This window comes from Sciurus carolinensis, chromosome 8 (assembly GCF_902686445.1).
Source record: "Sciurus carolinensis chromosome 8, mSciCar1.2, whole genome shotgun sequence".
Lineage (NCBI taxonomy): Eukaryota > Metazoa > Chordata > Mammalia > Rodentia > Sciuridae > Sciurus > Sciurus carolinensis.
In genome coordinates, this window is record NC_062220.1 from 1,570,186 (window position 1) to 1,584,880 (window position 14,695).

The 14,695-nt window shown below is 57.9% G+C and overlaps 1 protein-coding gene across 1 annotated transcript; it reads left to right on the forward strand.

Moving 5' to 3' along the window:
- Nucleotides 1-5,783: 5,783 nt before the first annotated feature.
- On the forward strand, nt 5,784-10,435 carry Mnx1 (motor neuron and pancreas homeobox 1). The gene is made up of 3 exons (XM_047562803.1): nt 5,784-6,699; nt 9,338-9,498; nt 10,057-10,435. Exons 1-3 carry the CDS (start codon nt 6,006-6,008, stop codon nt 10,417-10,419), a joined length of 1,218 nt encoding a protein of 405 aa, XP_047418759.1. The 5' UTR covers nt 5,784-6,005; the 3' UTR covers nt 10,420-10,435.
- The last annotated feature ends 4,260 nt before the right edge of the window (nt 10,436-14,695 follow it).

Here is a 14,695-nt window from a genome sequence, read left to right on the forward strand (position 1 = left end):
GGTTCTCTTGGTGCTTCTCTTTCCCTCTTGGGTCTCTACCTATCAGTGTGAGGAGTGGGGAGAAAAACGCCCCCCCCCCTTGGAAGAGAAAAGGCACCTGTAGTTCCGCCACAAACAGGATATTCCCTAGTACAACACACTCCACAGTAGGACTGAGTCAAACCCGTCAAAAACCAGGAGGAGAAAAAAGTTATTAGAATCATGCGACAAGCAGATGATAAGAAATGCTGTTGGCCCAGACTACAGTCTATCCCAAACAGAGTGCTCTGGCTTCTGGAGACTTAGTTTGTCCATCTGCAGAATGGGGGGTGGAGAGCAGGTGTATGTTTTCAGGTGGGGAGAAGTACTGGAGGAGACTACTGGAGAAGGCACATTGAAATACAGAGCACGCCAGGTATTCTGGCAGGCCTTGGGACACTAAGGGCTTGGGCACAGGCCAGAGTCCAGTTTAAATCTGGCTCCCCTTCCTCACACTGCATGTGACCTTGACCTGTCAGGACCTCCTAGGTAATTCCTCTTACCTATCCAAATGGCAGTGCAGAGTGTTCTTAACAGACGAGAGCTTTCCTCTGCCCTCCAGAGCACACTCCACCCCAACCGGATTAAAAGGCATGGAGGGGGATGAGGTGGCAGAGAAAAAAACTGTCCTAAGAAAGGTGGAGGCAGGGGAAGAGTCAGGGAAGCCCAGCCAGGTCCTGTGGGCAAGGAGACCCCTCCTGGGTTTCCAGAGGTAGGCCTTGAATATGTGCACCTGTGGGAAGAGGTGAACCTGACCACAGACACCATCTGCCCCAGCTGGGACCCCTTCCCCCAGCTCTGGCACCAGGGCAGAGGAGAGCCCGGCCTCTGCTCTCCCCCACCCTCTGCAGCCAGCAGCTGCAGCTTCTGCCACCTCAGCAACTACTAAATAGACCAATTAGCTAAGGCTTCCTGCCATTATCTAACATGAATTTGGACATTAGCGCGCTACTATTTGACCATAATTTCGAGTCAGAATGCACTAAAAAATTCACTCACTGAAGCATTAAAATGTCCCCGGGCAACAGCTGTTTTGTGTACGTGGGCCTTTTCTCTGTGTGTTGCCCCCAGCCTCCGCAGCCTATAGGTCGGTAGTCACAGCCCGGCAGAGCTGCCCGTCTCAGTGGTGACTCTCCTCCTACCGGGTGGTGGGAAACAGGTGGATTAGAAAGGTGTACCTGTGGCCTCTGCAGACATTACAGGAGCCATGTGGAGACTTTATGAAGTGAGTCTCCCACCACTAAACACTTCACCTGGGAGCTGGGGAGCTGGGCTTTTGTGAGGCACAGAATCATTGTTAACTGTCTTAACGACTAACCGGCACTGTGGTCAGATGCTAGTGGGAGCTTGGAGGGGGATAGCGCTGGAGCCTTCCGGCAGGGCTCACCCGTCTGCATTTGTGATCTACCTCGCTCCTGACAGAATTCAGTGAAGGGCTGGCTGCACATGAAGCTGCAATGACATAAGTGCGAATCCTGCAGCAAAGATCCAGCTCTCTCGAGGAGCCTTCTGTGCTGCTGAGGGTGCTCCCAGCATGGCTGCAGGAGAGCCGCTGAGACCCCTCCTCACCCGCTTTCGATTCTCCTTGTGGCCCAGAGCTTCCAGGCTATGCAAGGGAAGAAGACGCAGCCAGAAGGGACGAGGGCCAGGGCTGAGCTTTGGGCAGCCTGCTGGACCAGGCCCTTCTCTTCAGTGTCCAAGGAAGCTGGGCAATAACAAGGGATCCTGGTATCTGGAGAAATGTCTGAAAATAGAAGGCCCCTTTGTTACTGGGTTTCACGCATTTAGACACCACAACTTCTCCCTGACTCCTTACAGAGCCCTGTTGGGGCTGAAGGGGCAACAGGATATCCAGGTGCGTAGGGAAAGGCCAAGCAGGACAGAGTGTTAGAGATGGACCAGGCCCGCCTGGGGGCTGCGGGGGGGGGGTCTTCAGATCACTGCATCATAGAGTCCCCTTTCCAGATCCCTAAATGCCAGGCTCCAGGGGTCAGAAAGGAGGTCGGCAGATCAAAGGAAGGGTGTTGGCCGGAGGCTCTGCAGGCGGGTGAGTGAGGGGACTGACCAGAGTCCTCCTCTGAGCTTGCCTTCGGTGACCCGGCCCTCCCCCTGAGTCTGTGTGCCCCCGGGCTGGGATGCTTGTCCCTGAGGTGGTCCTGATCACTGACGTCTGTGGCAGGAAGGAGGCTGGGGCACCTCCCTGGGTCCTTCCTCTTCCTCCTGCCTCCTGCTCCATGGCCTCTGGTCTTCTTCCCTGTGCCTGGGCAAGTCCCATGGCCAGGAAGGGCTTGAATCTGCATTCTGTTTGGTCACACAGCACCCCAAGTCCTATTTCCCTGAAGGCAAATCTCCAAAGATTCCACTGAGATTGAAGAGAGTTGACCTCCAGGGAGTGTCGCAGGGTAGGGAGGCTGTGTGCTCCGGGAGGGGGAGGTCCTGGGCTTCATGTTTGGAAACCTCAGCTGGGAAGGTGGCAGGTGTGCAGGGGCATCTACCCTGCCTTCCAGCCACACAGTGCCCCTTGGGCTCACCTTCATGTTGAGGGCAATGCTGGCAGAGGGAAGGGATTCACAGGTGAGAAGTTAAGGAATGACACCTGCCTTCTACTGGTGACGGTGACAATGTAGGTTTCACTCCAAACCCTCTGGCTTCCCAGCGTTGGGTGTGATTGTAGGTGTGAGTACACATAGATCACTTTTCCTTTTATGTATGACACATCCTCACTTCCTTTCCCAGCTGTGAGTGGCAGTGGGACTGCAGGCCATATTCAGTGATTCACAGGAGACCTAAGGTTCCCGTGCCAGACAGGGAGAGGCCACTATGGGAGCCCACCGATTGAAGGCCACTAGGCCTCCTGACCTCCCTAGGGAACCTGTTCTCCCTGGACAAAATTCCACTACCTGGGGACCCTGGGTTGGGAGCACTGCTTGGAGCCGATTTTCGATCTCTCAAGGCCCTTCCCAAGACCCAAGCTGAGCTCCGGTCTTCCCCAAAGCCAGCGTGGCTGGGTCCATACAGATACAGAGAACAGGAAGAGACCCAGCAGGCTGGTTTCACTTGTAAACCACACCAAGAAGCTCCCTCTCTCCACACGGAGAGAGTCTCAAATGGAAACAGAATATATGACCATGCCGAAGCCTATGGCCCCACAGAGTCCATCCGGTCACCCCTGCTTTTCTAGATAAATAAACAATCCATCAAGACAGGGAGCCTGGGTGTGCCAATCTGTGCTGTAGTCAGAGGGGTCCTTGGGCTGACCTCTCTGCCCACGGGCGGTAGGGGCAGATGGGGCTGGACCTGCGTTCATGTTCATGGGTCCTTCCAGGAGTACTGGCCTGGGAAGTGCTCTCCCAGTCCCAGTCCAGCCACAGCGTGTGTGTGTGTGTGTGTGTGTGTGTGTGTGTGTGTGTGTAGGGGAGGGCTTGAACTGTTCTGGAGCATGGTTACTGCAGAAAAGGGTGCAATCAATTCCTCTAGGAGTCATGAGAACACAGGGTGTTCTCTTGAGGAAAGTATGTGGCTTGACCCAGTCCAGATGGCACCTCTGTCACCAACTAAAGCAACCCTGGCAGTGCCCACTTTAGGTCAGAGAGATGGAGGGAAGTGCTCTGAGATCCATCTTGGGAAATTTCTTCTGCAGCCCCTCTCTTCTTCCCTCTTAAAATCCCTCCCCTCCAGACCAACCGATCTGCTCCCCACAGATGGGGTGAAGAGGTGGGGAAAGACAGGTCAGACTGGGAGCCGAGTCACTGCAGTGGAGGGACCAAGGGGGCACCCTACCCCAGGGAGTGCACAATGGCACACCAGTTCTTATTCTCCCTCAGAGGGCACCCGCCCAGAACAGAGGCTAAGAATCTCAGGGCTCTTCCCACCATGGGGAATGAATGGGTGGGAAACAGAGCAGACATCCAGAGAAGACAGGCAGCAGGAGGGCCCTTCCTGTCCTCCCTGAGGCTTACCTGTGGGTGAGAAGTCTTTGTCTCCTGAACCTGAACACTAGGAAAAGCACACAGCAAATGATAGCTGTTCAAGATGTGTGCTGCTCTTGAGGATTTGCCTAGATTTCCAGAACATTCCCCTAATCCCTTTGAGGAAGGACTGCACTCCTATTGTCCCAACTAAAGACAGGACAAATCCAGTGGAAATGCTATCTTTTTTGTTCTGTGATTAGCTTTGGCAAAGCTAAAAGGCATTCATCCCAAGTTGCTTCTGCTGCCCTCCTGACCTTCCTCCCACTACCTGTATCTCAGAGTTACCCTGTTATGATGAAAAAGAAATACAGCTCATCCAACAAAGTTGCTGTATCAATATTCACCTAAAAAGTCTTTTGAAGAGAAATTACATGATCCGTATATCTACCTTTTTTATAAATTCCTCTTGCAGCAACCTGACCTATTTTTAAAGTTTGCCTGGCACTGTTTTTCCCTTGGTGCCCTACCCCTCCCACAGCCCCCTTCCTGTCCTTTGCTCCCCTGTCACCTGCATAAGAAGCCACAGCTTTAGGAACCTGACACTCCCTCCCTTATTCCAGCCTGTTTGGGGAAGATAAGTGGGTCTAATGGAGCTATTGACCCAGCCTGGTGTTAGTGACCGCTTGACTTCCCAACCTGCCTGTGGATTTTTTAGAAGCCCTTAGAAGTCTTTACTGTAAATATTTGATGTGTTTGTATGTGGGGGGGGGGGCGTGAAGTTTGGATTCTCCCTCGGATTCCTTGCCCAGTCACTGGAAGCCCTTTCCCCCTGTTTTTCCTGCTGTTAGCAGCAGCAGGGTAGGGGCTGGTTTCCCTCCCTGCAGCCTGGTAGGGGCTAGCCAAGTCAGGAGGGGCCGACTTGGGGACCGTGGTAGGTGGGCCATCTCCTCCGTGCCCATTGGCATCTCTCCGGGCAGAGAAGAAAAGGTTTGTCAAGGAGGCCCCACTCAGTGGCTCCTGGGTGATGTCTTCGAGTCGATGTGAGACTGCCCTCTCAGCCTGGCCTGAGCTAGGGCTCCCGGCGACCTTTTGTGAAAGCCGGCTCACACGCATGTTTACACCCCCAACCCCAGGACGCACCTGAAACGCAGGGGACTTCCCGGAGCAGATAAGAAGATTCAACCTGCCCAGGATTGGCGACCCGGACACCCCACCCGCACCCCGGATGCGCGCCGGAGGCCCAGGAGCAGGAAGAAACCGGGAACCCAACGGCCTTCCAGGCGCTTGTTGCGGTTATTTAGCAGAGCGGCCAGATTTGGGCGCAGCGTGGGAGCACCTCGTTCCGAAGCAGAAGAGGACAAACTAAGTGGCGCGGCAGAGGCCTCACCGACTCGCACTGCTGCCTTCGGAAGACGCGAGGCCAGAGCCAGACGCGGAGTCTCGCAAGTCGGACTAGCGCGGCCGCGAGGCACCCGCGGGGACCCAGGGACCACCCACGGGAGGGCAGACAGGAACCAGGGGTTAAGCCTCTGAGTTCTCCATCCCTAGTCGCTGTCCCCACCCTGCCACCTCGACTCAACACCCCGGGCTGTTTAGGACCTGGCGGCGCAGGGGCGGGGCGGCAGGCGGCCGGACGGTGACAGGTGCGCCCCTCGGCCAATCGCTAGGCGGACGCCCCTCCTCGGCCCCCGCCGCGCGCGCCAATCCGAGGCTGCGCTGAGCTTCAAGTGCGCGGAGGGGCGCGGGTCCCCGCCACGGCGCCAGCGGCCTTGGCGCGGTAGCCTGAGGGCTGGGAGGCAGAGTGGGGCGCCCGGGCCCCGACGCGCCGCAGCGCTCGCGTGGGAGTTTGTCGGAGTGCGAGTGCGTGTGAGCGCGGCCCCCGCGGGTCCGCACGGAGCAGCGCCCGGACCATGGTAGCCCTCCGCTGAGTTTCCGGCGGTGACTTCGATTATTGGCAAATAATCACAATAACCATACCGAGCCCCGGGCTTGCCACCGTCGGGCACAGACTCCGCGAGCCCGCACACGGCCGCGTCGTCCACCACCGGGCCCTGATTGCCAACCCCAAACGAGCCGATGGAAAAATCCAAAAATTTCCGCATCGACGCCCTGCTGGCGGTGGACCCCCCGCGAGCCGCCTCCGCGCAGAGCGCGCCGCTGGCCTTGGTCACCTCACTCTCGGCCGCCGCAGCTGGACCCGGCGGGGGCGGCGGCGGCGGCGGCGGGGCGAGTAGCGGGGCAAGCGGCAGCTGCAGCCCCGCATCCTCCGAGCCCACCGCGGCACCTGCCGACCGCCTGCGCGCGGAAAGCCCGTCTCCTCCGCGCCTGCTGGCAGCGCACTGCGCGCTGCTGCCCAAACCCGGCTTCCTGGGCGCGGGCGGCGGCGGCGGCGGCGCGGGCGGCGGGCCGGCGGGGCCCCACCACCACGCTCATCCGGGCGCCGCCGCCGCCGCCGCCGCCGCCGCAGCCGCCGCTGCTGCGGGGGGTCTGGCGCTGGGGCTGCACCCGGGGGGCGCGCAGGGAGGCTCAGGCCTCCCGGCGCAGGCGGCGCTCTATGGCCACCCAGTCTACGGTTACTCCGCGGCTGCGGCGGCTGCCGCGCTGGCCGGCCAGCACCCGGCGCTCTCCTACTCGTACCCGCAGGTGCAGGGCGCGCACCCCGCGCACCCCGCCGACCCTATCAAGCTGGGCGCCGGCACCTTCCAGCTGGACCAGTGGCTGCGCGCGTCCACCGCGGGCATGATCCTGCCCAAGATGCCGGACTTCAACTGTGAGTACCCGCGCATCCCTCTCCACCCCGCACCTCCTTGGTCTTGCGCTGGGCTCCCAGCTAGCTGTGGAAGTGCAGCGAAGCCGACTCGGCTGTGCCCCAGGCCTGCGAGGCCCCGCGCGTGTTCCGCGGTGTTTGAGTGGCGGCGAATTATTAAAATGGCCACGACGAAGGCCTTGCCTTCTCTTCCTCTCTTAACGGGAAGGGGCCGCTGGAGGTGTGAGACTGGAATCTAATGATTAACCTGTAGGCTAGAGGAGAAGGAAGTGGCGAGGAAAGCCAGCCTAAGAGCTCCCTCAGTTAGGCAGGCCCAGGCATGGGGTTCACTAAAACCGGGGGCTTTTTTCCTGGAAAAACTTGACCTGGTTCCCCCTTGCTGGGATATAGAGAGACCCTCGGCTTCTCCCAGAAGAGGGGGATTCTGGAGCAGCGAGAAAAGGGGCTCCCAGAGGCCCACAGCTGCAAGGCCAGGGCCCAGGCAATCCCCTGGCCCTTGCCCAGGTACTCCTCTGGAAGTACGCTGGATCCCCTCGTGATGTCCAGGAAGCCTGGTTTGAACCAGGCAGTGCAGGGATTCTTAAGCAGCAGGTGCCTGCCCTAGAATTCAGGGAGCCCAAGGGTTAGGAGCCCCTCTCCAAGGTGGGAGCAGCCCAGGAGTTGATGGGCTGCCAGGGCTTCCTAACCACCCAGGCGGGACACCTCTTGAATGCCAGGGCGGGCTCTGGCCTTAGTGCCAATTGGGACTCACTGAGCAGGCACTCATCTCTGGCTCCCCTGCCTGGCATCCCACCTGGGTAGGCTGCCTCAGAGTTAGGCCAGAACAGAAGACGTATATGGCTTTATGCTTTTAGCCGCCAAACACCCAAACAAAGAGACCCCATTGTTTCTGTCTGAGTGGATTTGTTTAGACTGTGGAGATGCAGGCATGAGGGGGGAAAAGCAAAAAAGAAAACAGAAATAAACACTTGCCAGAATTCAGATTCCTCTGCTAGAAGCTGGGGTTGTGACTAAACAGAAAAGCTGGGACCCCAGAGGGCTGGAGAAGTCACAGGGGGGTGAGAGAATTCAGCCTGCTGTTTGCCCACAGTCCCCCCACCCCCTTTCCCAAGCATGGCTCCCAGAAGGCCTTAATGACCACCCATCCCTTGCCTTGAAGAATCAGCTCCTACCTGAAAAGAAGGGGAAAAACTCTTTTCTCACTTCAGTTGGGGGCTGAAGCTCAAACCTCTCAAACTCGCTGTCCTGTCCACTAGACCCAGGGCACCCTCGGGGTCTGGACACTGAGCTCAGCCAAGCCCATCGGATGCAAAGCTACCCATGGTTTCTCTGTAGCTTCCCATCATGACGGCATTTCCTAGAGCCTGGGTTCCGGCTGTCCACTAAGCCGGGCTGCTCTCTGCACAGGCCTCTGAGGGTGCTAGGTTCCCTGGCTATCCAGGTGCTTCCGGGCCTTCTTAAGGCCCAAGGTCACTTAAAATCAATGAAAGTAGGATCCCCTTGCCAACGCGCCTCATCCATCCATAATTCCTAATCTTGGCGGGACTAAAAACAGCCAGTTCTAAATTTGGAAAAGGAACCTGAGCCCAGGATCCTAAAGGGCATAAGAAATGCAAGCTGGACGGACAGAGAGGGCAGAATGTGCTCCAAGAGGCCCTCCTCGCTCACCCTGGAAAACTTGCTTGGGTTCCTTTAATTGGTTGTTTCTGTCCATAAGATGGTATTTCCCAAATGGTCCCTTCGGAGCCAGTGTTTTAATTAAAGTTCTAATGTATTGTCAAGTTGGGAATTCGGCCCTTGTTTAACTAAAGCAGGGGGCGTGGGCCTTCCTATAAAGCAAATTGCCCATCCCAGGGGAGTCTGAGCTCATCCCAGCCCGAGGCTGGCCTCTTTTCTTTCCTTTGCTTTCTTTCTTTTATTGTCTAACACTTGTCAGACTCCTGGGAAATCAAGGGAAGTCTTGTTTTGAGGTCATAAAATTCTCTGTGATGTAACCGTGCGAAATTATGTAAATAAAGCTGGGCAGACCTCCTGGAACACACAGAAAGCCGGATCCGCCCATGCCTTGGCCTTTAATTTGGGTAATGAGAATTGTCCTGAAAAGGCTTCCAATCTCCTCTGGCTTTGTCCCTCTGCACCTGAGGAGTGGGCTTGTCAAGAAGAATAGTTGAAACAGGGAGGGTCCCTGTGAAGGCCAACATTTAAGTCCTAGATTTGGTCCCTTTCCATTGTTTCTCCCTCCTCCTCCTCCTTTTTAAAATCCTCTTTACTATTTTAAGGAGGTGGTGGGGAACCCGCACCAGCAGAACCGTTCTGCCCCAGACCTGTGTGGCTATGTGCAGGGAGGAGAGGAGAGGAGTTTGGCTTGTTGGGTTCCTTTGGTCCGGCTACTCTTGCCTTGGGGCCAACCCTCTTCCTACCAACCTACACACTCAAGCAGCAGGCTTTGCCCAGAAGAAACGCCTGGGCCCATTAAACCCTTCCAGCTAGGGTCTGGGTCCTGGGTCCCCTGTTCCTACGAGAGTGGGCACTGAGCTCCCACCTCTTCTGGGCGGCACTCCGCGATGGGGTACAGGCAGCGGTCGGAGGGGGCGGCCGAGGCCGGAAGCGGGCGGCGGCCTCACGCCTTCTCGGTCCTCAGCCCAGGCGCAGTCGAACCTCCTGGGGAAGTGCCGCCGGCCGCGCACGGCCTTCACCAGCCAGCAGCTGCTGGAGCTGGAGCACCAGTTCAAGCTCAACAAGTACCTGTCCCGGCCCAAGCGCTTCGAGGTGGCCACCTCGCTCATGCTCACCGAGACCCAGGTGCGCCGCCTGCCCCGCCGCCGCGCATCCTGGGCCCCCGGGTCGCTGTCGCCTCTGTTGTTTTGGGGACCTGGGACTGCGCCTCGTGACCGCAAGGGTACAGAGTGAGGACTAACGCTCCAGGACGAGGCTCGTAGTTAGTGGGGCTTCTTTCCCGGCCCAGAGGCTGGTTTTAGCAGCTGGGGGCAAGGACCGAGAACCCGCATTTGACTTCCCTCCCCATTCTCACGAAAGTGCTCCCGGGTTACATTCGAGAAGTCTTGTTTCGGAAAGAGACCTGCCCCGCTGCCCTGACCCCTCCGCCGAAGGCGCCGTAGAAAGTCGCTGGCCTGGGGAGTTGGGGACATAGAGTCTGAGCTTCCTTGGAGCCCCCGGCCCATGAGTAGGGGTGGGGGGCCAGTGGCGAGCCTCTGCTCGTTCTAGTTCCTTTCGCTGAAGCCCCCGCAGGGCGAGGGCCGGCGGAGCGGTAGGGGTCCAGGGTTCTCCCAGCCGGGGCTCCTGGGATGCGAAGCCTTGGGGATGGAGGAGGCGGGGTTCTCACGCCCGCTTTGCCCGCAGGTGAAGATCTGGTTCCAGAACCGGCGCATGAAATGGAAACGCAGCAAAAAGGCCAAGGAGCAGGCAGCGCAGGAGGCCGAGAAGCAGAAGGGCGGCAGCGGGGGCACCTGCAAAGGCGGCGCGGAGGAGAAGGGCGAGGAGGAGTTGCTGGGGCCGCCAGCGTCTGGGGACAAGGCCAGCGGCCGCCGCCTGAGGGACTTAAGGGACAGTGACCCCGAAGACGACGAGGACGAGGACGACGAGGACCATTTCCCCTACAGCAACGGCGCCAGCGCCCACACCGCCTCCTCCGACTGCTCCTCCGAGGACGACTCGCCGCCCCCGCGGCCGGGTGGGCCGGGGCACCAGCCCCCACCCCAGTAGGAGTGCCGGTGGCCGAGCAGGTGGGACGCGCACGCGGCGGCAGCGCACGGGATCCGCGCTGACCCCCCACCCCGTCCCCGCGGTCACCCGCTAAGGCTGGGGCCTGGGGCTTCCCTATTGGGTCTCAGCGTCTGTCCGCTCTTTGACGGACAGCGAGAGGGAGACCCAGCGGTTCCAACGTGAACTGTCGTTCCATTAATTTGGGGTAGTGTTGGCGGGAGGCGCTTGTGAGAACCGGCCTCTTCCAGAGGAGGCCTCCCGCCTCCGTCTTCCCGCATCTGAGGAGGCGGAAGCCGACAGTGTTAAATGACCTCTGAAACTTGAAACCTTCTCTGGAAATGCCATTCTGATGAGTATTGAAAAGGGTTTTATGCTTATGTATCTTTATGGGGGAAAACGTATGCCATGAGCAAACTGCTGGAAATCTCAGAACTGTACTGTCTTTATTTTTGTATATTGTATTTATATATAAAGAAAGAACCGTCTACTTATGCATGCTAAATTATTATTTAGCTTCTCCCATCGCCCAGGATGGAATGTAAAATAAAATGGTTTTTTACTGGATGAGAATGCAAATTTTTGGGGGATGAATGAAAGCAGCTTTACTGTTTCGGTGGTTGAAACGATGGGGAGGGTGTAAATCGGAGTCACAAATGGGTGTCAGGACCACCTCCGCACCTGAGACCCAGGTGGAACCTGACTCTGGCGCCCGGCGCTGCGGGAGGGGGTGTCGCAGGTGTGAAGTGTTGGTAAAAATTCCTGAGCCCAGGTGTCAGCGCGCCGGGTGCCTGATTCACACCTGTCCCTGGCACGTGACTTAGTGACTTTGTATTTATTGTCCCATTTCCTTGGCGGTCCGGAAATGAAAATACACTGAATGTTCTGGAAAATAAGCTTCAAACGATAGAATGAAGTAGCCCTCGGGGTCTGTCCAACCGTAGGCACTACTTAGGCACATTTCTCAGAATGCCTTGATTTGCGCGGCGCCTCTTTCTCCTCCACCCGGCCTCTGCTGCCGGCGGAACCTTCCTTGTGCTGGCCTGGAACGGTTTTCTTGGAGTTGTGCGAACGTCGAGAGGGCAGCAGCAGGCTGCAAGAATGCTTCCCGTCAGGGCTGCAATGGCTCTGGGTTAATAAACCCCTGCAATGTGTGCCATCAATCAGGGCCAGCGGGCCGCCCGCCATGTGCTGCACACATGCGGCTGGAGCGGCGGCCCACGGGGCCTCGCGCGCCCTCTCCCCGCCCGGGCGCGCAGGCCGCGGCCCAGCCGACCTGGCGAGGCTCCCGGTTCTCCGCTCCCTCTTGCTGACACTGTAGTCTCTCCCGGGTCTGGAAAGGCGGCTGATCAAGGGATGCCGCGTGTCCCCTTCTCTGGAGCCTTCCTGCTGTTTGTCACTTTCACCGGCACCTGGGCCTGGGCGGCAGCCCCTCCTGCTTCTCCCTGCTCCGCCTCCAGCTGATGAATGAGTTCAGAAGGGTCCGGCGTTTCATTTGGGTGATTACCGCGGGGTGAGCGGGGCACTCCTGTACCTCCGCGCGGGGCGAGATTAATGTCCTCCCTGGCAGCTCATTATCACCCGCTCCTTCCGTAAACCAGCCCCGCGGCGCGGCGGCGGGGCGGGGCGAGGAGAGCGAGCCGGGCGGGGTTGCTGCGCGCGCCCGGCCGCAGGGCTTTGGCTGCCTTGGGGTCCGGAGTCTCAGTGCGGGGCCGGGACTCGGTTTGCAACTGGTGGAGAAGGTTGAGGGCCCGCGGAAATGGAGTGGGAAAATCAGAGGGAGGGGAGGAGAGAGGCAGGCAGCCGCCTTTGGGGTTAAAACAATCCTGCGGTCCGTACATGTCTTTTTAATTTCTAACACATTGGCGAGATTCAGCCCGAAGCGATCTCTTCTCCGGCTGGCCCCACATCTGGGGGTTATTTCCCACCGCCCGCCCGGCCGGCCTAGCTTCGCCCGCTCCTCCCGCCCCCAACACGGAGTAGCCAGGAAGCGGAGGGCCTGGCGTGGCAAGGGGCTTAACATCCGGCCCGATAACTCAGGGCCCCGGGGGTCCCGGCCAAGGTTTTGTCCCACCACCCAAAACAAGAGGGGCACTGGAGGAAGACCCCGCTCCGTCCTCCTGCAGAGCAAGGCCCTGGTTTGGCGCGGGGACAGCCAGCAGCCCCAGCTCCTGCAGTCAGCTGCTTAATCGCGGTGGAATTTATCTCGCTAATAAATTTAATGATCAATTCGTTCTTGTCACAGTAGCTCTTCCCCAAATCAATTATAGCAAATTTAAATATAATCACTGGCTCATCCTCACCCACTCCGGGCACGGCGAACAATTCATTCCGCCTAATGAATGGTCGCGAGGCCCTGCTCCGCCTGGCTCTGGGGCGCGCCCCGACTCCCGGCACCGCCTGCCGTGTCTGCGACTTGGCTTGGCTTGGGGTGGGGTCGGACTCAGGACCTGGCCTCGAACGTCGAGCCTCACCCGCGCCTCGGGATGACCCTGCGCTCAGGGTGGTCTCTGCAGCCCCAGGGACCAGGTTCCGAGGAGCTGGAACCCGCCAGGTCAAATCGGAGTGACCCCGAGGGCGAGGACTCCAGGCATTGATCCCAGTCCGCCCCACCTGCCCTCTTCCTGCACAGCCCTCTTTTCCCGGCATGTGGCTCTCTTCACTCTAAACGCCAGTCTGGTACTCTGCAGAGTGTGGCCCACGCCCTGGCACTGAGATGCAGGGCCTGGAGTCCAAGGGAAGGACCCCCTCCCCACGTCCAAAGCTGACCCTAGCGGGGAGCCCCAGCCCAGCATAGGGTTTTGTTGTTGTTAGTGTTGTTTTCGGTTTTGGCTCTAATGAGATGTTCTAACAAAAGTATGTGGGTAAAATCCTCCTAACAGGAGAAAACATCTACAGCCCCCACCTCCAGAAAGCACAGGGTCCCCTTCTGGCCCAGCCCCTGAGGGTCTCTGGCAGGTGAGAGGACATCCAGGTTAATACCCCAGCCAGGGAAACAACTAGAAAGCAGAGGAGATAGACAACGTTCCTGCCCTACTAGTCAGTGCCCAGGTGGGGGTCAGCTTGGAAAGAGGACTGAGAATATGACCCCAAAACAAAGACAACGAAAGCAAAAATGGACAAATGCAACTACATGGAACTGGAACACCTCTGTGACACAAGGATCAACCCCGGAAGGAAGAGAGTATTTGCAACCCATATCCACCTAATGATTAGCACAGAATATGAGAAGAACACAGAAAACCAAAAGGATGTGACTTAACCATGCACAAAGGACGAGAAGAGACAGTTCTTCAAAGGCACGCAAGTGGCCAACTTCACTGGCTACCAGGGAAATGCCAATCAAAACCTTTGAGATGCCACCTCAGGAATTCATTGGGGTGGCCAATATAAAAATCCAAAGACACATAATAACAAGAGTGGGGAGGATTTAGCCACCATAGCACTGCTCAACGGCCAGGAGCCAGAGCCACTGGATGTCCATCAGCAGGAGGGCAGAATGTGGCGTATCTGCACCGTGAAGTATAATCCCACTTTAACAGAAGGAACACCTGTCAAAAAGTAAGCTACAACATGGATGAAGCCGAGGACGTCCTTTTGGCTAAGATCAAGTGTAGTATGCTAAGCGAAATAAGCCGGTCACAGAACAAATATGGTGTGGTTTCCGGAGGTATGGTTTCAGACAGGAGTTCAACTCCTAGAGCAGGAAGAGTGGCTGCCAGGAGCCCCAGGGAGAGGAACTGGGGAGTTAGTGTTTAGTGGGGGCGGGCTTTCAGCTTGGGAAGGCTCTAGGAATCTGTGGCCTAAAAGGAGCACACAGCACACTGTACTGTACGCCTGAAAATGGCCAATGTGGTTTTTACATCTTCCTCCCTCCCTTCTTCCTTCTTCCTTCCTTTCCCCACCGTGCTGGTGATGAACCCGGTGGAGCTACACTCCGTCTTTAGATAAGTTTTTCTTTCCTCTCCCCGCTCTCTCCCTTCTTCCCTCCCTCTTCCTTTTCCTTTTCCTTCTTTCCCCCCTCCCCTTCTCCTTTTCGCCCCTCACCAAGGCTAAACCTGCTGTCCCCGGGGAAGGAGACCCTGCCATGGGCCGCAGCAGAACGGATCTGGCTGGTTCCATCGGGCACCTCCGGGCTTACGGGTTAACGGAGCCCAGCCAACAGGGACCACAAGGACACGGGGACACAGGGCAGTTCTGAGGCTGACCTGGGGGGGCCGAAGTCCTTGGGACCTGGGGCTGGCGGGTGGGGACCCCAGGGAAGGGAGTGGCCCCCAGA

What these genes read in the sequence shown, in the direction of transcription:
- Mnx1 (XM_047562803.1), top strand. Translation starts at nt 6,006, where the DNA reads ATGGAAAAATCCAAAAATTTCCGCATCGACGCCCTGCTGGCGGTGGAC. An exon ending in CAAGATGCCGGACTTCAACT is followed by an intron (nt 6,700 to 9,337) that starts GTGAGTACCCGC and finishes CTCGGTCCTCAG; the next exon opens with CCCAGGCGCAGTCGAACCTC. An exon ending in TCATGCTCACCGAGACCCAG is followed by an intron (nt 9,499 to 10,056) that starts GTGCGCCGCCTG and finishes CTTTGCCCGCAG; the next exon opens with GTGAAGATCTGGTTCCAGAA.